Consider the following 21403-nt stretch of genomic DNA (forward strand, 5'->3'; position numbering starts at 1 on the left):
ATTGAAAATAGGATTTCTTTGTTTCAGTATGATACTTTATTTCCACAATTGGCAGTCAGGTAAATATAAAAGAACAATGAATATTACAACTATGACAAAATGACAGAATAATAGAGCCCTCACACAGCTGTTTATCGTATGTTGGCCTCATTAGGTCAACGCTGGTTCGTTTCCCCTTTAGGTGTTTTTCAGATGGCATTGTTGCGCTTGTCATGAAACACAAAAACATGTTTCTCTTATTGTAATTTAATGATTTGCATAACATGCACCTTGTTTTGTCTTCATTTCGCATTCCCTTCAAGGCAGAGAAGATAATTTGCTCAAAGTGGTAAACATTAAATAAGGGAACTTTGATTTGTGTATGAGGCGCTTTTAGTGAAAAGCGCTTTCATCTGCTGTCTTAGCGTGTGTGTGTGTGTGTGTGTGTGTGCGTGTGTGGTTAGGAGGCCAGGCAGGAGATTTTCTCTTTAATCTCCTAAATTACTCTGAACGTTAAACATTACAAATGTCTTTAGCAAAAATGAAAGATGTGGGAGTGGAAGTTTTTGACAGGTGCTGCTTTAAACTTACCCTCGGAGCTGACTGATATCTATGTTTCATCAGCTTTTCAGAGCTTGTTTTCAGACAAGGTTAATATCTCCCATTAATATTGACAAAATCATGTGAGACCTTCGCTAATTCAGTGCCGGAGTAGCTTATTTGTGATCTAGGGCCAAGGGAAAGGGCCGGTCTGCATGTGTGGAAGTGAGAGGAGAGCACATAGCTCATTAATATTTCACCAACAATAGGGCTGGGTGTCACTCATGCTGATCAACACGGAAATGAGCTGGCACTGCCCTCTTAAAGACCTGTTTATTATTCGGTGGGGCACACTGCAGTCTCAAAGACGCTGGAAGGCGTGATATGTGAAAATCTCTGCCAAGGTCAGACGAATGCAAATGTTGTGAACGGTGTCACCGAGGCACTGAGAAACAGAGTGAGTCAAAACACTCACCTGCAGTGAGAATGGAAGGAGAATGAATTACACCGGTGGCAGAACAACGTGTTTTCACTTTGAGCCGTCTAAAATGAACATCTTCAAGTGAATCTAATGGGTGCCTGACAGGAAGCAAGGTGCGTTTCCACGATTACCTGCACGTGTGTTAAATATTCCAGTGATGCCTGCAATAAATTATCCACACAAGTCTTGAATATATTACTATTTATCTGTGTTGAGAATAAACATGTATATTTATTAATATTTCATGACAGAATTTATGGGAAAAACCGGTTTGCCGGAACGCAAGGCATCCTCTCCTTGATATGTTTTTTTTACATGATGCGGAATTTCTCAACATTGAATCATGCATGTTATGTTACATGTAATTTTATTTCAGTTGTTTTCACTTTAACGTGGCCTCCCCACTGCAGAACGAGCCATAGAATTAATTACGCCAGGCTGAAAAGTACAAACAAGGTATGATTTTACCACTTCGAGGGCGAAAAATAAATAATCTGACTAAGGAAGATAATTTACTCAATTAACCACCTGATTATTTGCCTGCTAAGTGAGAACTAATTAAATATCAATGCCAGTAGCTCAGGTCATATGAGATTATTTAGAGACAGGTGGTAATTAATGACTTGTTTTCACACATAAATGTGTTCAATGCAACAAAGTTTATCAGACAAACGAACTGATTCCTCATAGTTTTATTTATGACGTGTACATGGTAGTTTTACAATATTATAATAGGGATAAAAATTTAGTTATGTTTAGTTTAAAATATGTTTACTTTAAAATATTTGTAAACTACAGAAACAATAATACTTAGATTTATATTGTAAAAAGCTGACAAATCATTGCATTTGGCTCCAAGTCACATTAATTCAATAAGCAAGTTTTATTTTGTTTAGATGTTTAATATATATTTGTCTTTAAAATGTGTTTACTTACTTTTAATTATACTTTGAAATGAGGAGATGTTTTTCATCTGAGAAAAGTTAAGAAACCAAAAAGAAAAAAGTACAAATGTATCAAAGTCAGTGGTAACACAGACCGGCTTCAGAGGTGTAAACTGTTTGAGCTTATATGAAGTAGAAAATCTTCAAAGTGATATTTTAATTATTAATAATACATTTTGGTAGCTGTGATGCTGCTTTGTCCATCTTCCCTCATACATCCACTGGCAGGTTGTTCAAATAGTCTTTCCTTCCACACAGGCTGAATGATAAATACAACTCATAGCTCCTAATCATGAATTCATTCCTGTCACACTTCTCAACAGCGTCTGACTTTTAATGTGAGCACCAGTTTGTTCCTCTCCTCAGACGTCCACATGTTTCACGCCGTGAGGTCGCGTGTCGTCGACATTGGCTCCGGCTCGGGCAGAGAGCAGCCCGGGTCCACTCGCAGGTGTGTGTGGGGGGGGCTCGCCCGGTTCCTGTGGAGCTCCACATCTGTTCCCCACCGTGGGTCCCTCAGCTCATAAACTGCGTGTAGCCCTCGGCACCTGTTACTATGACATCCATCCAGATCCTCATGGCCTCTGGGGACGGAGCCACCATGTAGTATAGGCGGTCGTGGGTTTTCACACAGAAGGTCAGAGACGGGTTGGGACTCTGGGGTCGTGGAGAGAGAGGGAGGCATTAAGCACCTGTTGCATTGTTTTCTTCAGAGGCATTATTAACAACTACACAATGTAAAATTTGTAGTAAAAACTAGACAAATTAGATCAGTTCTATGCATTTAAAAGCATGCTGTCATTTGTATGTGCCACAGGATCTACACTGATAAAATGAGTGTAGTACACAGATTCATTTCTGCTGTATGTGTTTATACATGTTTTAAAGGTGGAACTGGTTGAGGATCAGAACAAATGTATTTTACTATGAATTCTTTTTTGAATAAAGTAGTAAACATCTGTCCCAATGTAAACAAAAATATGTTTGATTCTGAATCCTTCAGATTTACAAAAAATGATATATAACATGCAAAATCTAAAATAGCAGTAGAGAAGCAGTGTTTACCTTGGTGGCACTGCGCAGATGATCATAATAAACCTCTTCAATCGCCTGAAAGTAAATGAGCCCTTTCAGCTTGGTCTCATGCTTGTCTGAGAGGAGAAACGGAAAAAAAATTATTAAGATACATTACATTACGCCTTCTACTTATGCAAGACCTCTGCCAGCCTGAACACCAGGCAGTAACAGCAGCAAGTGATGTGGGGTGACACCTTATGTTTGTCTCTGTTAATGTAACAAAGGACACTTCTAAAGAAATGTTCATCGATTGTTTTAAAGTCAAAGTAACAACTGGTACAGTTCAATAAAGATACAGCATGGTCACAACTAGGTGCTGAATATATGAGGATTGTTAATTGAAGCTTAATTAGATTTAATTATATCTTTTTAAATGCATTATTTTTCTTAACCTGTGCAGCGAAAATGAACCACAAGGGCAATAAGTTACTGGATGAAGAGGCCAAACACAGACACACAGTTTTAAAAGAGGTGTTGTTAAAGGTGTTAACTTCTTTTTCCCAGCAACACAAAAACCCATGAATAGATATGAGCAGCACTGAATCTGATAAAAGTTAATTAAAAGTGCAAGTCTATTTCCAGCTATGCCTGCAGTCTTCGCCATCCCATTAATCTGACTTGTTTTCTTCAGTCTCTCTTTCTGGATTGTCTCTGTTTTTTTAGCGACTTCCCTGCTGGCGAGGTGGAGATGTTTTTTTTGTAAGCCTCAGGAAGGAATGCCTGTTTTGAATTTAGGATTTGATCTTCCAGTTCAGCATTTCCCTCCAGGCAGGTCCGACCTCATGTCCAGTGATTGGGCTCCTCTGTTCACAGAATAATTCGCTCCGTTGTGAGGAGTTTGGAAGGAAAACCCGCAGTTGATGCTGGTGCGGACACAACAATCAGACTTGTGCCCTTCTCTTCCCTTTTATGGCTAAACTGCCAACATTTACACTTTTTTAGTCTAAAATCAGTTTTCTTCAAATTAGATGTGTTTCAAGAGTTTCCGAATTCAAGCCTTGTTCAAACGAACAGCGGCCTTTTCTTTTTGTCTCCTCCGCGCTCCATCGCTGAGCTAAGAAGCAAACTCCCAGCAACAATTAGGGCAGTGTTTTGAAACACGGCCGACGCTTCCTCTCGCTTTCCTTTTTCCATAAGTCAAATCTGCTTAGTAATGAGATAAATGTTTTTGAAAAGTGAGCTTCGTTTTATTAGTCACGAACAAGCCAGGAGCTAGCCTCCTCCCCAAGAAAAACACATCCAGAGAAAGTATTGCATCTTATTTCATCACCATCATCACCATCATCTTCGTCAGGAGCGAGGGGGTGAAAAGGCTAGGCAAGTGAGTGGAGGGAGAGCCGCGAAGAGAACAGGGGCGACAATAATGAAATGATACTCGGATTCCATTTTGAACTTGATTGTAGGAGAATGTCTCGTAAGGAACGCTTGTGAATTATTTACAATGCTAAACGTTGCCGTTTCAAATTCAGGGGACAGCGGAGCACAAACACTGATTTCACTTTTGACAAAGATGACACTTTCACTTGGTGCATCTTGGACTCGCGCTAGGCTCCAGACGAGCGGGCGCTGGTTGGATCAGACGGCCTGGAGACAGTGTAAATGCACCGTCTTCACAACTTTTCGACGTTAACTTGAAATCGAGCGGACACTAGTGGATTCTCGCGTGAGAGGACGGTTGGAGCACCTTAAACTCTCTCTCCGTAAACGAGCCTGAAGCTCGGAGTGGCTGTAACACACGCCTCACAGGCAGGAAGGTGTTTTTTCCAGGAGCGCCTGCCTCCGCGTCAGTAGCCATCAGTGGTCGTAGATGTCAGGAGGAGCTCACACTACATGAACTAACATCCTACAGAATGTGTGGGATGACACTTAAAGAGACTCTGGAGGAGCAGAGTGTGTTCATCCATATAAAACAGAGCTGCAGCTTGTTACTGGTTGAACGTTTTCTTAACCAGAGGGAAACTGTGGGTTTGTGTCTGTGCTGTAACCACTTGAATAGGACATTGACTTATTTATATTCAATACATTTGTGTATTGATATTTGCATAGGCCCCATGCAGTTGTTACTTAGTCCTCGCCAGCTTCAAGCCTGAGTGTGTTTAAATAGCATCAATGAAATATGGGCGCGTCCTCACCGGCGTAGTAACAGAAGTTCCTCTTGAGGCGGTCAAAAACGAACCAGCGCTTCTTCCAGGACTTGATCTTGCCGCCCATCTTCACCAGGTGGCCCTTGCACATCTTCTCGGTGAGGATGACGAAGGGGCAGGTGTCGACGCTGTGGCCGGACGACTCCACATGGGCGCGCAGGTCGAACTCCTCCTTGCGGTTGGGCAGGTAGCGGGTCATGGGACGGGCCTGCGTGGAACCGCGTGTTTTGAATGTGACCATATTTGTAGTCAGTAAACAGACACTGGCAAGATTAAAGCTTCAATTATGTGTGCATTACACTTTTTGTACAGCAATCCCTCCACACCCAAGTTCTTTCTCTCCCCTGTCTCTCCCTTCTCTGACAGCCTTTGATCTTTCCTTATATCCAGCCTCTCTTTAGTGTCTCACTTCTCATCCTCAGAACCCCCCCCCCCCCCTCTCTCTAATTCCTCCCGCTGCCGTCTCCTCCCGCTGCTCCACTGACCTGGGAGAAGTGTTTCTCTCTCATCTTCACCTCCTCCTCCACCAGCCTCTGCCTGTGGGCCGTCTCGTCCTGAAGCCTCCTCTCGGCCTCTTCTCGCCTCCTCCGCTCCTCCTCCAACATCTGCCGCCGAGTGTGCACCTCCCTCTCCTGGGAGCGTCGGGAGAGGAGAAAGGGGAACAGATGGAGAGAGGAGAATAAAAAAACATAACAGAGGGTACGGGGAGTCGGGGAGAATATGTTAATGATAGGCAAATATTGCGATACAGCGTGGGTGACTGTCAGAAGAGGCACAGGAGAGTTCAAGTCCCAACCCAGGGTTTTGTAAAATATATCCCTTAAGTCTGTAGATAGAAGTGTGAGCTTTGCTGATGTAAAATGATCCTTTGCACCTTTCAGATACTTACATAGAGTCTATTTTGCTTCAATATGAAGAAATAATACAAAAGGTAAATACACTATTTGCGTCTTCATTTCACCACATTTTAAATCCACTTGCTACTTTGAGACTACTGTTGTTAAAAAAAAGTTGGATTGAATAAACTTTCTGCAAGGAAACCACAAGTTTTTAAGAACAACCCACACCCAAAGTAAGTGGTGAGAGCAGGTTGATCTTGTGAAACAGTTGGAAATGTTTCTATTCGCCAAGTTTGTTTTAGTAGAGTTTAGCACCAAAGCCCATATTTATATTGACAGCCTTATATTCAAATTTCTGGGTTTGGGTCATTTTCAGATTTTGAATAAAAGATTAATATTGTTATTATTCAAAGCTTCAGCTTTTTCCCATTTTTTTCTTTTTTTTTAACGAATTAACTGATTAACCTGAAACACTCTCGGAGACGTTTAGTAAGTGACTGGAATCTGTTGCCCATTCATGTAAACACTCACTCTGTTCTCAATAAGCCTGGCTTTCTCCTGCTGCGCCTCCTTCAACATCTTCTCCATCTCTTCTATTCTCTGGGCCTCCAGTCCACCGGCACTGCAGCACACAGAGGGAAGGAGCATCTGATGACACGGCTATGACAAAGCTTGGGGTGAGAACAGTAAAAACAACTAGACACTGAACGCAGCAGGAGATGAAGACAAAGGTTTCAGCGTCAGCCTCCAGTAGCCAAAAGTGAGTCTTTGAACTTGCACAAAAGCATCGGGGCAAACTTAAAGGCGTTGGCATGGCAACAGCCAGTGTACGAGTAGTCATGGGAGCAGACATGTAACAAAACATGTTGTCACGGGAACAAAGCGCAGTGACCCTTCTCCTGAGAGATGGGGCAGACTTGAGTGTTCCCATGGAAACAGGGCAAATGGCTCATTATCCAGTCTCTCACCTTTCTGGGGTACATGCAGAGTTGCCGGTGGAGACGCTGGTCTCCATGCTGTCGGAGCTCTCCAGGCTCAGCGTGTCATACGCCTGGCTCCCGCTTGGTGGCGGCTGATGATGGAGGATGGAGTGATGGACTGTAGGAGACACATCTGTACCAGCAGAGAGGGCGCAGAAACAGCTGTCACACAGACTCACAGCGCCCTCTATTGACAGTGCACTATTGCTGCCGCTGTGATTAGTTGAATCCAATGCATGTAACTACTGGTAGAACTTAAAACTAAATAATAGATCAGAGGTGGGGCTGCACCTTTACTCTGCAGAGCCAACTGCCTCCTGGGCTCCATGTCGAGTGGGTGTGACAGGTCTCTCAGCATTAACTGGAACCCCTGTAAAGGGTGTAGAACCTCAGGCAGAGTGTCTCGTAAATCTCATGAATCGTACTGTGACTTAGGTGGTGAAACTGACATGCTCACCTTGGTGGATGAATCTTTCTCATGGGTAACACCGCCGGAGGGTGGAAGGGCTGCGGCACTGCTGAGCTGAGTGACGGACGCTGCCCGTCCAAAGTCGTCATCTGACTTGGACTTTAGCAGCTGAGGGAGGAAAGTGTGTCATTGTTTCTGTTGATGTGAAGGCAACCAACAGCCTGGAGGGATTTCTGTTAAACTTGTGCATTTGATTTTTGAAATATTTCAGGCAAATGTAAATTCTGTCATTAAAGACATGAAAGTGCTTTATTTTTGTCCACTAGAGGGCACTGTAGTTGTTTAAAATGAACAGGGGTATGAGTCACAGGGGAATCTAGACGTGGCTGCATCTGTCCTTTGTTAGCTCCCTTTGAACCTTACTGAATTCCCACAATGACTAGTGGCTACTGAGAAGGCAAGAAGCAGAATCCAAGGATTTACCTGCCCGTGTCTACGTGTGGAAAAAGACTTTGCAGGCAGCGGTGGAGGACATGACTCAGGCTCTCCAGCAGCCATGATGTCTTGGTACCAGCGTTCGAGGTTAATAGGCGGCATTGCATTCCTGCTCAGCTCAGGTTGGCTCTGAGTGATGAAAAGCATCAAGCCAGTAAGTAAATAAGGAAGCAGTAAAGCATATAAATAACGGAAGCATCAGGCAGCGAGAAAAGATAACTGTGGACAAGTCTTTGTGACTGGTCGTGTCTGTTACCAGTTACTGAAAATGCATCCTAGAAACGGAATCGTATGAACCAGCAAAGACAGACGAGTGCAGAGAGGAGAAGGAAGGAACACTTGCAGTTGAGTGGCGCGAGAAGGATTCAGCGGAGGCAAGTTGGAATGGTGAGACGGAGGAAGAGGAGGGGTCGACTCTCTGCAGCCCAAAGATCTGACTGAGCTGCGTGACGGTGATGTAGTCCTTCACGCGGACGAACAAGACACACACATTCACACAACAGGGAGAAAGGCGTCAGGAAGGTGAAGCGGTCCCACACAGCCGCCGTTGCGCTGACGTTAGCTAACGTGGGCAGAAAGGCCTGAGAGCGGGCAGCGCGTCTACCTCACATGGCAGAACCGGAGCTACAGCGAGGGAGAGACAGTGGAGAGCGGCGGGGGTGGAGGAGCGAGGCCGCACGGAAGCGCCTCCATACATCCTATAGACATCAGCCAGTCTGAGGTACTCCTGCATCGACAGCCAGAACACAGGGATGAGAAGACCACACCGACATCCACACTTAGAGAGTCATGCCCGGCGGCTCCAGAAACAAATGGAGGTCATTCTACGGCAGACATTAGGGAACAGTTAGGTAACAGTTGTTACAAAGCTTTACCTCCTGCGGCCTAACAGGGTGGGGTTTAGTGGAGGTGGGGTGAGAGGAAGAGAAGGAGGCAGAGGAGGGACAGGAGCTATGAGGATGACCGTCCGCACAGACGAGGTCGGCTTCGCTGATGTGAAGCACTTCCTGTTTAAAAATGCCATCCATGTCACTTCCGCGGGGCGTCGAGCGCTCGCGCATCGTGCCTCGCGCCTCGCCGCCGCTCACCTCTGTCACGCCGCCGTTGGGCTTCGGGAAGCCCCTCCCGCCTGTCAGCGCCAGGTGCCGTTTCTCCAGGGCGGACAACCTGTCCTGCTCCTGCGTGGCAGAACCAGTCACGTGTGTTCATGTGTTCGTCACTATCCTGATGGGGCTTCATTGTGAGACTCTGACCTGGTGCAACATCTGCAGAGCCGCCATCTTGTCTTTGGCCGCCTTCTCACAGTCCTGAGCCGCCTGGGAGCCCAGCTGCTTCACCTGCGCGTCCAGAGCAGCCATCCTCTCCTGCGGATCAACACGCCCACGGTCACACGCCGCCCGCCTTTCTGATCACACCTCAGCTGCACGTGTGTCCCCACCTTCCTCCTGGCCACGCTGCAGCGGTACTCGGCTTGTTTTTGGAGAATGTGCGAGCTCTGTGTCTCCCTATTCTCGTCTAGACTGCTCTCCTCCTCCAGCTGGCAGAACTCCAGCTCCTCGAACTGCTTGGTCCCAGACTCCAGAGCTTCAGCTTTCTGTGCAAATACAAGAGCTGTTATACGCTTCTGAAACTAGTTGTAAGACTAAAACATTATCAGAAAAATTCCTTTTTTGCTACTGATTCATGGCAGCGTGCAGGCTGATAGCCACCACTGCAGGTTAATCTAAAGTATAACATAGTAGCAGCACAATATAGTCTCCTGCTTGTTTATAGATTTACATGTTCACTGGAGGTGATAAGAGATTAAGTAAAAAAAATGCCTTATGTCATTTGTGCAAAAACCTAAATTAGTGTAGGCGACTAATTATTCACAGTTAAATTTCCCGCATTAAAAGCATGCATACTTTTAGAGCAAAGCTGTTAATAACATTCAGGATTACTGTTTATTAACACTGTCAGCAGTGATTAGGCAGCAGTCTAACATCTCTGCTAAAATAGCAAAAGCATGTGATGTGTAATAACAATGTCAACTAAAGGAACCTGTATAAACAGTCTGCAGACTAATCAGCGTCTTTGAGAGCTTCAAACAGTCAGAGTTAAGTCTGTGGCTGTTCCTGTGCAGATCATACAGAACTGTGGTACTGGATCGTATTAGAACTCACTGTATCCAGCCAGTGGGCTGTGTGAGAACACTGACCCTGCTGAGCTGCTCCTGTAACTGTTCCCTTAGAGACAAGGGGCATTTATCAAACTGCCTCTTCAGCTCATTGTACTCATTCCTCTGCTTTTCCAGGACCTTCCGCTCAGCCGACACATTAGCCCTGCCCTAAAAACAACACACACACACACACACACACACACACACACACAGATGGTCCACTGTCACACACACGTTGCATCTTAGGGAGAAACAAAACAAATCACAGAAACCGAAAATCCATGCAGCCGAGCTGTAATGTTAACAAGGCAAGACAGGTCAAATGTTAGAGGTTTGCAGCAGAGGCAGCGGTGTTAAAGGTTAAATGTTTCACATATTCAATAACATAAAACATCTATAAACTATAAAGGTATATGCAAGACTAAAAAAAAAATTTATAGTATATAAAGCCTGGGACACAGATTTACTGCTTTGTGTTTTATTATAAATATCTACGCAATGCAAGTCAGCCAAGATGTCTGCGAACCATCCACAGGTTCTGTCTGAGGTCATCATTTCTGTGTTCGGAGTTAGTTTCCACATTCACGTGCACAGAAAAGTTTTTACTGAAGGCCCGCGTTCTCCTCGGACGCCCACCTTGTCCTTGGCTTTCTGGGTGGCTCTGTCCAGCTGGCTGAGCCTGAGCTGCAGCTGAGAGATGATTTCATTTTCAGCCTCCACCTGCTCCTGCTCCGCTCGGCTCTCCGCCTGCAGCAGGGCCTGCTCCATTTCCACCTAGAGGCGGAGACAAGCACGCCACCAAGTATTTCACTCAGAACCTCTGTTGAAGCCTATTATATTTCATCAACCGTCTGACTGTGGCGCGTGTTCAACCTCCTGTTTGGTCTCTTGTAGCTGCTGCTCCAGTTCACCAACTCTGTCCTTCAGGTCATCGACCCTGTACATGATCCTGTTCCTCTCCTCCTCCAGGTAAACACCGTCATGACCAGCTAACAGCTCTTCAAACTGAAGGAAGTTGGGAGAAATCACTCGTCAGGGGAATAAAATCCTATCCTCCCATAGAGAATTCACTCATTACCTCTTGATGCGTGCTCTCGGTGCTGCTGGACTCCTCTCTCTGTGTGTCCTCCTCGTGGTCCCTCGCCCTCTGAGCTCTCTCCACTCCCTGAGGGGAAACCTTCTCCCCTGTGGCCGAGCTGCTTCCTCTGGTCGTCCCCGGCAGACCACTCCCCACTACCTCCGCCAGCTCCACAGCACTATCTTCATGATTGTACTCCGCACACAGATTCAAGATGGTCTCCAGCCTCTGTCGCTCCTATAGAAGATATGAAAAATATTAATAGATGACAGTATCATCTATTTAAACTCAGATTGCATTAAACCACATTTTAGTGTAGGAGATTTTTTTTTCCTTTTTCCTTGTGTTGTGTTGGGTTTGCTTGTGGCCTGCTCTACTGTCACTCTGAACAATAGGCCTTAATCTATTACACCGACAATGAGAAATATGTAATCGTCATTATTGTTAAAGAATAATGAGTCTGACAAGACGAGGGGCAATTGTGAGTGATGTACAGCAGCTGAATCACTGTTGTTTCCACAACCACCAGCCCACTTTTGTCTGGTATTTAAATGATCTCAACTGCTGGTAAAACAAGCCCAACGCCTCTGTAGTGGTTATTGGCTTTCACAGCCAGACAGTTGTTTATTCCTTGAGTAACACAATAAAAAAAAGTTGTGCATTACACAGCAGAGGTCTAATTTGCTCCATCCGGGTAGAACGAGACAAGCTTCACAAACAGATATGACGATAACAATAAAGTTCTATTAAATCAGGAGAAAAATCTGCACATTTGTGCCGACTGGGCAAACGCAGACACAGGGCACTACTTTCACTCAGAGGAAATCCTCTCTTTGTTTCTCCCAGTTGTATGTCTACGTTTGACATTTTTAATTTGTGTGTGTTGACAGCTAGAATACAAGCGAATCCAGAAGTTGGACCCCGAATGAATAAGAACATAGACACTATTATTATTGTATGCTGACCTGGCCAGCAGCCAGTATCATTAACGTGGTAAAGGTTACACACACAAAAAATACTTAAAACTATGTAAAGCCAAAAATACAAATATGGATTCATAATAAAAGTACCAGTTTAACATTTATAGGCAAAGAAATATCTGCTCCTCGTCTTCAAAGCTCCCCATCGGTATTTGCAGGTGATGGTTCACATGCGATGACTCAACACGGCTGCAGGCCGTCACCGCCCTGCCACCCAGCGCACATGCTTGTTGTGAGTAGAATCTTATTTGTTATCAGAAACCTTTTGGTTCCTGAAATAGTCTGAGTACATGGAGGGCTGGCAGGGACCCCCCCCCCCCCCCCCCCCCCCCCCCCCACCGTTCATTCAGCTGTCAGAGGCAGGCTGAGGTGGGGGCCAAGGGGCCTGGGGGGCTGGTGGGTGCAGATTGAGGGCACGTAACACGTTTGTCTATGACTGTGGTGGTTCTCGAAAACAGGGTCTTCAGTCCACTGGGGCGGCTTTGCAGGGAAATGTGACTGGTGCAGCGTTGAGCAATTGCCCTCTCTGGACCTGAAGACATGTGGGGGAATGTTCACCCCGTGCCACTTGGCCCATTCCAGCAGCGCCCTGGGGAGATGAGCTGGTGGCAGCGCGCCAGAGAGATTTAGACACGATATGTGAATGCAGACATGGCGTCTGCCATGCCAGCAGCCACAGCACCTCCTTTAATCGTATTTATATCCTTCCAAATCACTCCACATGGCCGTCCGAACCAATTGTACTGAAGTCAGTGGGAGCAGCCATAGTTCACACCATACTGCAAATAGAGGACATCGCATCTATGTGGTCGTATGTGTCTTGAGTGGGGATCACTTACCAGTTTTTCCATTTCCTGCTCCCGCAGCCGTTCCTCCCGCTGCCAGCGGTGATACTCCAGCAGCTCATCCTCATTGTCGCTGATCTCAGAGATGCTGTTCTTGCGTTCCCGGGTGTGCGGTTTCATGGCGCTCTGCTCCTTACTGGCTTTCCTGTGGCTGCGAGGACTCGCGAAGGGAGACAAATCCGGAGCCGGCGTGATGCCACTTCCTGGACCGGGCCTCGCCGGGCTCGCAGGTTCTTTCTCCAGCCCTGGGAGCGGCGATGGGCTCTGAGCGCGCAGAGCTCTGGCAGCTTCGGCTTTCGTCGGGAGTCTGCGGCGGCCCTGGGGGCTCTCGGGGGTAGATTTAACAGTGAAGCCTTGTGAGGCAATGGGGAAAGCTCCTGGAGTCCCCCTGCGGGGCATGTGGGGGCTGTGGGGGGGAGGCTCTCTCAGACCGGGGGCAGCAGTTGGTCCTGGACTCCTGTGTCTCTGAGGGGCACTCACTCGTCCTGGCTCTCGCATGGGGCTGGGGGATCGCTTCTGTAAGGAGGAAAACTTGGCCGAGGACGGTTTGTGAGCCCCACTGTTCTCCGCCCTTGTGTTCCTGAGAAGCTTGGGGCTCTCCTGGGTTCTCTGACCCCCAGCGCCGCTGTATGCAGGGGGGGCAGGACTGTGGTTGGGGTGACTGGACCGGGCAGGTACTGGAGGGGTTTTGCTGCTGCTGCTGCTGTTCTCTGTAGTAGCACCGTTTTTCCCGTTGAGCAATTTTTGGAGCGAGGGCTGAGGAACGGGCCTTTTACCAGCTGATGATAACAACAATGATGATGATGATGAAGGGTCCTCTGTTGTGCTGGTGATCTTCGAGTCTCCGTTGGAGGGCGACTGATGATTCCCATTCAGAAAACTGTGGGGGTCTGCAGAAGAAACACAGAAACACTTGTGCATGACTATTCCTGTTAAATAAATAAGGAGGTCAGGCACACAACAGACAGTTGTGCAAACACACATGAACAAACACACAGCATGAAGAGCCTGTCCTGCGTCATCTTTGACCCAACATCCACCACACCTCAAGTCAGAGCTGCAATTAGAAATACCGTCCACACAGTGTCTCAGGGCCCAAGCTCCGCGTTTTGGACGTTGTACTCCTCACTTATGTCGTAATCCTAAAGGGATCTACAGCTGCTAAATATAAAGGCTACAAGCATGTACCTCGTTCAGAGCAGATGAAATCAGGGTCCGGTCCGGAAAGCGTGGGCAGCTCACACCGCGCAGGGTGTGGTGGCCGAGCCAGTAAGGTCAGGGAAGAATGGGTTTTAAATATCAGCCACGCCGCGAGGAAAGAGCGCCGAGAATAACGTGGCGCGATGTAAATGTCTGAAGATCCAGATTAAAATGACCCTTTGCCACAACCGGGTCAGACCTTCAGCGAAAAATTATCGAAATGAACCAGATCCCAATGTAGGCCACAGATAATTAGCTGTGAATGCGCTATTTCTGCATCCTGTTGTGGGTAATAATAACTAATGTTTCAGGCGGGAGATGAGAAAAAAGGAGATGAAAAGTATTGTGTCAGATTAAAGAAGCAGATTCAGATTATCTAACTATCAATCAAAGTATTGACATTGATCTTTCATCATGTTTTCTGCATGTGGTATTTCGGGCTGATGAAACCATTAGAACATGAATATTTAAAACAGCTAATCATGTACAATCATAACATCCTTGTCAAAGACAGACGCTGTAATTGTCTCCAACTGCACATCAAACGATATGATCCTCATCCAGAATCAGTGGGAACTCATGCAACTCTGCTACTTTTACCGTAAGGATGGAGGATACGATCTAAAGCCCTAAACTCTCTGCTAATAAAGGAACCCTTTCAAGCGGCTCTACCTGGAGGAGGGCTCGTCGGGGCGCCGGGTCCGCGGCCTCCTGCCGGCAGCATGCTCTTCATCCTCAGGGCCTCTGCCGGGTGGTTGAAGCGGAAGAAGGTGGACTGACCAAAACACAGCATGCACCCTGTGGAGAGGAGATGTGGAGGGAAAGCGGTGAGTCACCGGTTCGCCACGCACTCAGCCAACAGCTCAAATAGCCCAAGTTGCGCTTTTACATTCAAACATTACTCTAAAGAATCCAGATCATTACAAATAAATGTAATCGCCTGGGTATTTTATACAGTATAACTTTTTGAATGTGCCTTCAGATTAACATTTCATGAATTCCTATTGTAAATGGTCGCAAACAGCAGTTTTCTTATAGATAATCAAACGTATGTTGTTTATGCAGTCAGTAAATTACAAGCTTCACCCAGCGTTCCTTCTCATTTGGATCATTGTGATGGTGATGCAGCCCACCTCCTAAACCCTTTATTTATGCCTGGGAGTCCTGAGTAAACAGAAAGCTGAACTTACGTGTAATTAGCCAGTAAATAAAAAGGGCTTCGCGGCTCCTCGCATTTCCGGCGCCTTTTTAAAAATGCCTCATATATTTCCTGAGGGTCACGCGGTGAAGCCTGGTTTCTACTTATGGATAGTCCGCAGGGAGCTCGGAGCTTATTTCCTCTTTCAAAGTAAAGTCAGCATCGCTCCTTAAGACAACAAAGCGCGCCGCTTTCTCGCTTCGCAGATAATAAAGTCAGCATTGAATTCTGCCTTGAATGAATGAATCTAAGTCTTCGGAGGTATTCTCGTAGGGCAGCTGCTGCAGCCACGCTCGCCGGCAAAGGACCACTCGGCTTCAAATGACATTGTGGTGTAGCTGCTGGCTTGGGTCCCATTGGGAGAGAGGGAGGGGGTTGGGACTGTTATGACTTTTTTATGGCAAGGATGCATATTACCGGAAGGACATTAAATATAAACACTGTGAGCATTTTGACTGGACACTGACGCCTCTCAACAAAATCAGTCAAGATCAGCTCGATCGCCTAGAGGAAATCCACTGTCTGCGCTCTACCTTGGGTCAGGCGAAAGGGTTTGGTGACGGGAAGCCCGTCCACGGAGCACCGGTTCCCACACGGGTACAAGGTGATGCTGCCGGCGTGGTTTTCCACATAGCAGTGGCGCGCGGCGATGCCGGGGCCCTGCAGGGGGATGTCGGTGCCCTCGCTGCCCAGCGTGGTTCTCCCTGCGAGACAGGACAAAACATTTCCCCAGCGCCGGTTACTGGCGATGCGTGTGGACCCAGAATACCTCAGTGGAGCATTCCGAGGCGCCCGTCACAGAGGTCAAGGCCACGGGGGCGGAGTCTAATAAAATCAGCATGTGGCTAAATGCTGGGCGACAGGTGCTAGGCTACATGTGCTTGGCCCGGCATGTGTCTGACCGTGTTAGAGGCTCCAATTCATATAACAAAGTACTATTTGCTGTGCAGTGTGATTATTATTGCTGTTAAACAAACACTAACACATAAGAGATGCAGCATAAAGAAACACCCAGAGGACTTTATTCTGGGGTCCTGCTGCCACGCCCTTTCCTCTCTCTCTCCCTCTCTCTCTCTTTGGTGTCTAGACTCAGTGGAGACAAGATTCCCAGCTGTAGGGTGTGAAGCTTCAACACAGTAGTAGTGACAAGACGGTTCAGAAGTAATGTGTCATCAGTTTTTGACAATGACTGGTTGTGTCACTTGTGTATACGTAGACACTATTGTTCTTATTATTGTTCTTTTACTACATAGTAATTGCAATATTCGTATAATAGACTATGAACTTATATACATTTATTCATGTCAGCAGCACAATAAAGTAGAGCTTCTTGGTTCTATTCAAGATATCCACACACAGCTGTTCACCTTCCAGCAGCGGCAGCAAAGTTATAGCTGTGCTCAGTCGTCCACTTCCCAAACTGACCAGGTGGGGGCGCTCTGCCTGGACTTTCAGGGACTTGCCTGTCTCAATCAGGTCCAAAGGAGTGCTCTGGCAAAACAAGTTCAGTTTAAAATGATGACCACAAGAACCAGATTGTTGTTGTTTTTTTCATATTCTACACAGAGCACATAGATTTAATGCAACAAAACACATCTGAATATTGAAACATGCTCAGATATCAGACCGCTGAGCAGACAGAATGATTTTAAATGCTAATTTGAAATATGTGAGATGTCCTCAATAGTAACTTCAGCTTTCACATGCAGAATAATATTAATCCGCCACAAATCAGAAAGATAGCGAATTAAGATAATGATACACATTCTCATCTTTACATCCAAAGAATGTTTATCATATAAAAATACACCTTCTTTTACACTGATGTGTATGTAGTTACTTTAAATAACACTTAAAATAACTCTTGTCCTGTAGAACATCCTGAAGTATTTAGTTTCAGATGATTTAAGGTTAGTTTAAATGGCCACTGGCCCCTCACCTGTAAAATCTGGTGCATCTGGCGCCCGTGCTCCACTTTATTCCTGCTCACACGCTCCATGTCGGCTGAAGTGTGAGAAGTCTCTGACACGTGAAGGTCCTGAAGCCGACACACACATGCAGGGAGAGAAGGAGCGACAGCAGGGGACGATTGAGACCAGTGGGAATACTGCTACTACAGTTGTACTACAATGGGAACAGAGCTTTCCTTAGAAAGCCTGCTGCCCTAGTTATAGGCCCATGTGACCGACTATTATAGTGGGGAATTGTTTCTCCAGAAAGAGCCGCACAAATCGACTTATGGAGAAAACCACAGCTGATTTATTGCTGGGTGTCAGCAGGAGTGCTGGTTTTCCATGTTGCAGAATGACTACAAGCATCATAACAGTGCGCCTGACGGCGGGAACAGGATCCGCAGGTGCCCCGAACGTCGAGGGTCTGATCGCTACATCCTTGAGTCACTGTGAGTCACGCGTGCACATCCCACAAACACCCTCGCTCGCAAACAGACGCAGCTGATTAGATCCAGCTGTCTGCTCATCACGCTCAAATCAGACGAGAGCGGAACAACAACAACCCGCGAGAACCAGACGTGCCCCAGAGAAGCAGACACACAACCGGCCCAGATGACTCACACCGTTGTTCACTATCACCCACATGTGGATAGTAGAAATCTGAAAATAGACACGGTTTAAAGGTCTGTTTTGTTTAGTGTTTATGAATAGAAAGCTTAAATTATTAGTGCGATCATCCTGTCTCCAAAGGATCTATAGATTTATATTAATGATACAGTGACTTGAAGGGGAGAGAATAAACTCTTTGCATTATTTTATTGCTTTTTAAACCATACAGGGTTTTCTTTCCTGTTTCCTCTTATCTTTCCTTTCACCTTTGATGCTTTTCACCCAGCTCTTTGTACAGTAGCTTGTAATGTAGACATTAACAATGTTCCTGAAAAAAACTTGCCAATACCCCAAAAAGTTTAGGTTGGGCTGTTTTGGACAACAGAGCATTGAAGCTGCGTCTGATGTCACTCCACACACGGCTGCTGGGCGAAACCCCGCACGCCTGATAATCCCGTCCAGTGTGTGGGGCCTCCGAGGACCCACTGACACGGAGAACAGGCCATCCTCTTTGTTCGCCTCGGACATCGGGCCCCTCGTGTCTCCGCTGTCAGCCCACTGGCTGTCAACACTGGCCCACATTGAGCCACGCATTCAGACCCGGGACCGGGGAGCAGGCAGGGTAATGGGACTGACTCACACACATGTGCTCCCGCTCCCACAGGCCACAGCCATTTAACGTACACACCCAGGCCGGAGAGTAGTTATAACGCCTGCAAATGCAGGGCCCTCCGCTGTAACCCGTCATTATGGGGGCAGTTCTGCCCTTCAGAGTTGTCATGAGCGTCTGAAAATAGACACCGCCAGCCGCACAGTCTGGGCTGCTGCTTTTAAAGAGAAACGACTTCTGCAGAGGACAGTGGCGCAAGAGGGAAACTCACAATCACAATGATCAATCAACAGAAAGCACAGTGTCGTTTTATAACATTAAACAGGAAGACGGCTGATTAGAAGAAGACCGGTGAGCCAGAGTCGCTGAGAGGCCGATTTGCTGTTGCTGGCAGACATGCAGTTCTTACCATGCTTCTAGTTTCACAGCGTCAGCACAGCAGCTAGATCCATGAGTCAAACTGATTAATCCATAGCGCAGCGTCCACATTATTGTTTATGTCTTGCTGCTTGCGTCTTTCATTCACTCTCTGAGCTCCTCTGCTATTTCCCTCCTCCCATCCCCTTCTCCTCCCCATCCCGGTGCTAAGTTACATCCCGACATGCTGCAGAGGGGGACCTGTAATCGGCACTGCCCTCTCAAAGGAATTTTTCGCTTTCTTCTGCTACTAAATGCTCTTTTTTGTCATCCGTGCTTCTTTTGGCCAGTAAACCTAAGCCTAAAGAACTTTGCTCTCACACTGGAGTCCAGTTTCCAAACATAACAAAAGTTCATATCCTCCTCAGAGACTCCCTGAGACGTATTTAGTCCTATGGCTTTTCCAGTGGCTGAAAGATCAGATGGGCCACACCAGATGATCAAAGGAGACTGGAAACCAATCCTTGCAATGCTGTGACTCCCCTCAGCAACGTCTACTGGTAAAGCAGGTGTTAACAACTGATCCAGGGAGGAAATAACATGGGCTGTAGGAGTAGGAGATGGAAAAGACCTTGTGTCCCCACGCTTCCTGCTCCGAGCTCCACGCCACTGATGTAACACTGGAAAGAGGGAATTTCCACTCTGGAACATCGTTAAATAACAATTGATGATAATGTGACACAGTAAAGTGTTTCAAATCGCCTTCTTACTACATGAGTGGTGATGGGAAAGAGAATGTGAGCTCCACAGGATGTGAGGGAACACATGTGGGCCATCTTTTAACATCCCACAGGAAAAAGATGGCTCAGGGACAGAGCGCGAGAGTTCAAGAAAGTGGGAGAGAGCCTCCACTATTGATCTCTCAAGGCTTTTCCCATGGTCAGAGGAGCAATGGAGGAAATGAGGCAGATGATGACTCACTGAGGAAAATACTAAACAAACAAACAGACGCAGCTAAGTAACCAGGCTGCCGTTAAAGTGAAGCTTGCAGTAATGTGGAAGTTGTGGGTCATTTACAGACAGTGCTGATGTGCAGGTACAGATGTGCAAATGACACACACATGCTGATTTCATAGAAATGACTCACTTTCTATTTAAAGTTAGAAAAAACACAAGATGGGCCAAAACAATCTGAAATGCAAAATCCATCATCTGATGCTTTACTCCAGCTCCTGCAACTATTACATAAGTATAAACTACAGTAATTAGCACCAAGTACAGACACTGTCTCAGCTTGTCTTCAGTCAAACGTTATCCTGAGAAGGTTTGACCCCAGACGATGCCGAATAAAACACAAGACAAAACTGCTGGAATTCCCAAATCTCCATCTCATTCCTCAGGACTGTTTCCTTCACCTTGACAAGAAAATAAGACCTATCTACATACAAACAGCTGTAATCATTAAGTTTATTCAGCCAATTTCCTTGCATCACAGTAGATCATGTTGGAAGGTTTTACTATTATTAATTAAAAGTTTGAAAATATACTCACTCAGGCACTTGTGCAGCTCACACTCCCGTTGAGGAAGCTCTTCATCAGTCTGTAATTCCACCAAAGTACTTCACTACACGCACAAGTCCCAGAGGCAGACACACACTGAAGTGTCCAGTCACACATCCAGCTGTTTCTCTCCTTCTTTCTAAAAAATAAAACCAGATGACTTCCACCTGCTCCTTTGTAATACTGAAGCTATGAGTGGAATGAATGATAATGTGCACGTAGCGAACAGAGAGATAACTGGGTCACACTTGGCTGAAACCTACAATTACAAGCTGCCACAATAGCCCCATTATCTCCTCCTGTTGCCCAGTCTCTCTCTCCATGCAACACACCAGCACCATCAAGCAAATATTGTTATTTCCCATTACCCAAGTACATCTTCCTATTGCAGGGTTAAACACACCAGAGACCAGGCATCTTCCCAGCTGTTCACTAGAAAAGTCTCCCAGTTGCTCCTGAAGATGGAAACACGCTGTCAGTATTTCTCCAGTGCTGCCTCAGACTTTTGGTGGATCTGCATACATCTGTCTGCTGTGTCCACCCCTCTACCCTCCCCACTTCAGTGCTTTTCCATTATTCTAAAAACAACCCACATTGCACTCTGCTTCAGGCAGATTTGTACTTTGGACATCAGATTCTCAGATACAGATACATAAGCAGCTCGTAACTTTAATTTCTCCCATCAGAAACACTGAAAGAGCATTTCTGCTCCTTTACTGCATCGTATTCAGACCGACAGACATCTGGAATAAGCAGTTTGGTTTCACTTTGACAGCAATGCAAGTGACATTTCAGAGACTAGTAAAGTCAACCACATGTGATGTCACATCTCTTTTTATGCATAGAATTACAGAAAAGCTGAACCGCCACAAAAAAGAAAAACAGCTGAGAAGCAGCGGCAGTGATTTCAAAGTCTGACGACATGCCAGTCACGAAATTATAGTTATCACAGCTATTGGAGGGTCACA

The 21403-nt window shown here is 46.2% G+C and overlaps 1 protein-coding gene and 1 long non-coding RNA gene across 10 annotated transcripts; one reads left to right on the top strand and one right to left on the bottom strand.

Annotated features, from left to right (window-relative positions):
• Positions 1-1676: 1676 nt before the first annotated feature.
• Positions 1677-20943, bottom strand: phldb1a (pleckstrin homology-like domain, family B, member 1a). 9 transcript variants are annotated; one of them, XM_055514525.1, is made up of 25 exons: positions 20804-20943; positions 20427-20574; positions 17287-17385; positions 16715-16838; positions 15881-16051; positions 14822-14947; positions 12944-13839; positions 11125-11361; positions 10920-11051; positions 10683-10820; positions 10086-10214; positions 9327-9482; positions 9142-9252; positions 8764-9066; positions 8493-8615; positions 8232-8351; positions 7877-8017; positions 7442-7561; positions 7276-7354; positions 6973-7117; positions 6536-6626; positions 5651-5797; positions 5154-5373; positions 3010-3095; positions 1677-2601 (listed from the first exon to the last, which is right to left on the bottom strand). In XM_055514525.1, the coding sequence occupies exons 3-25, from the start codon at positions 17344-17346 to the stop codon at positions 2461-2463; spliced, it is 3996 nt and encodes a 1331-aa protein (XP_055370500.1). In that variant the 5' UTR covers positions 17347-17385; positions 20427-20574; positions 20804-20943; the 3' UTR covers positions 1677-2460. The 9 variants fall into 9 exon arrangements, with proteins under 9 accessions (XP_055370500.1, XP_055370502.1, XP_029028583.1 ...); XM_055514527.1 differs by having other exon boundaries at positions 20839-20855; XM_029172750.2 differs by lacking the exons at positions 20427-20574; positions 20804-20943 and adding an exon at positions 18928-19080 and having other exon boundaries at positions 8764-8895; positions 8977-9066.
• On the top strand, positions 7915-11788 carry LOC129605109 (uncharacterized). Its single transcript, XR_008696634.1, has 2 exons — positions 7915-8042; positions 11016-11788. It is a non-coding gene; the product is annotated as an uncharacterized LOC129605109 (long non-coding RNA).
• Positions 20944-21403: the final 460 nt, after the last annotated feature.

The sequence above is a fragment of the Betta splendens genome, chromosome 14 (assembly GCF_900634795.4).
Source record: "Betta splendens chromosome 14, fBetSpl5.4, whole genome shotgun sequence".
NCBI lineage: Eukaryota > Metazoa > Chordata > Actinopteri > Anabantiformes > Osphronemidae > Betta > Betta splendens.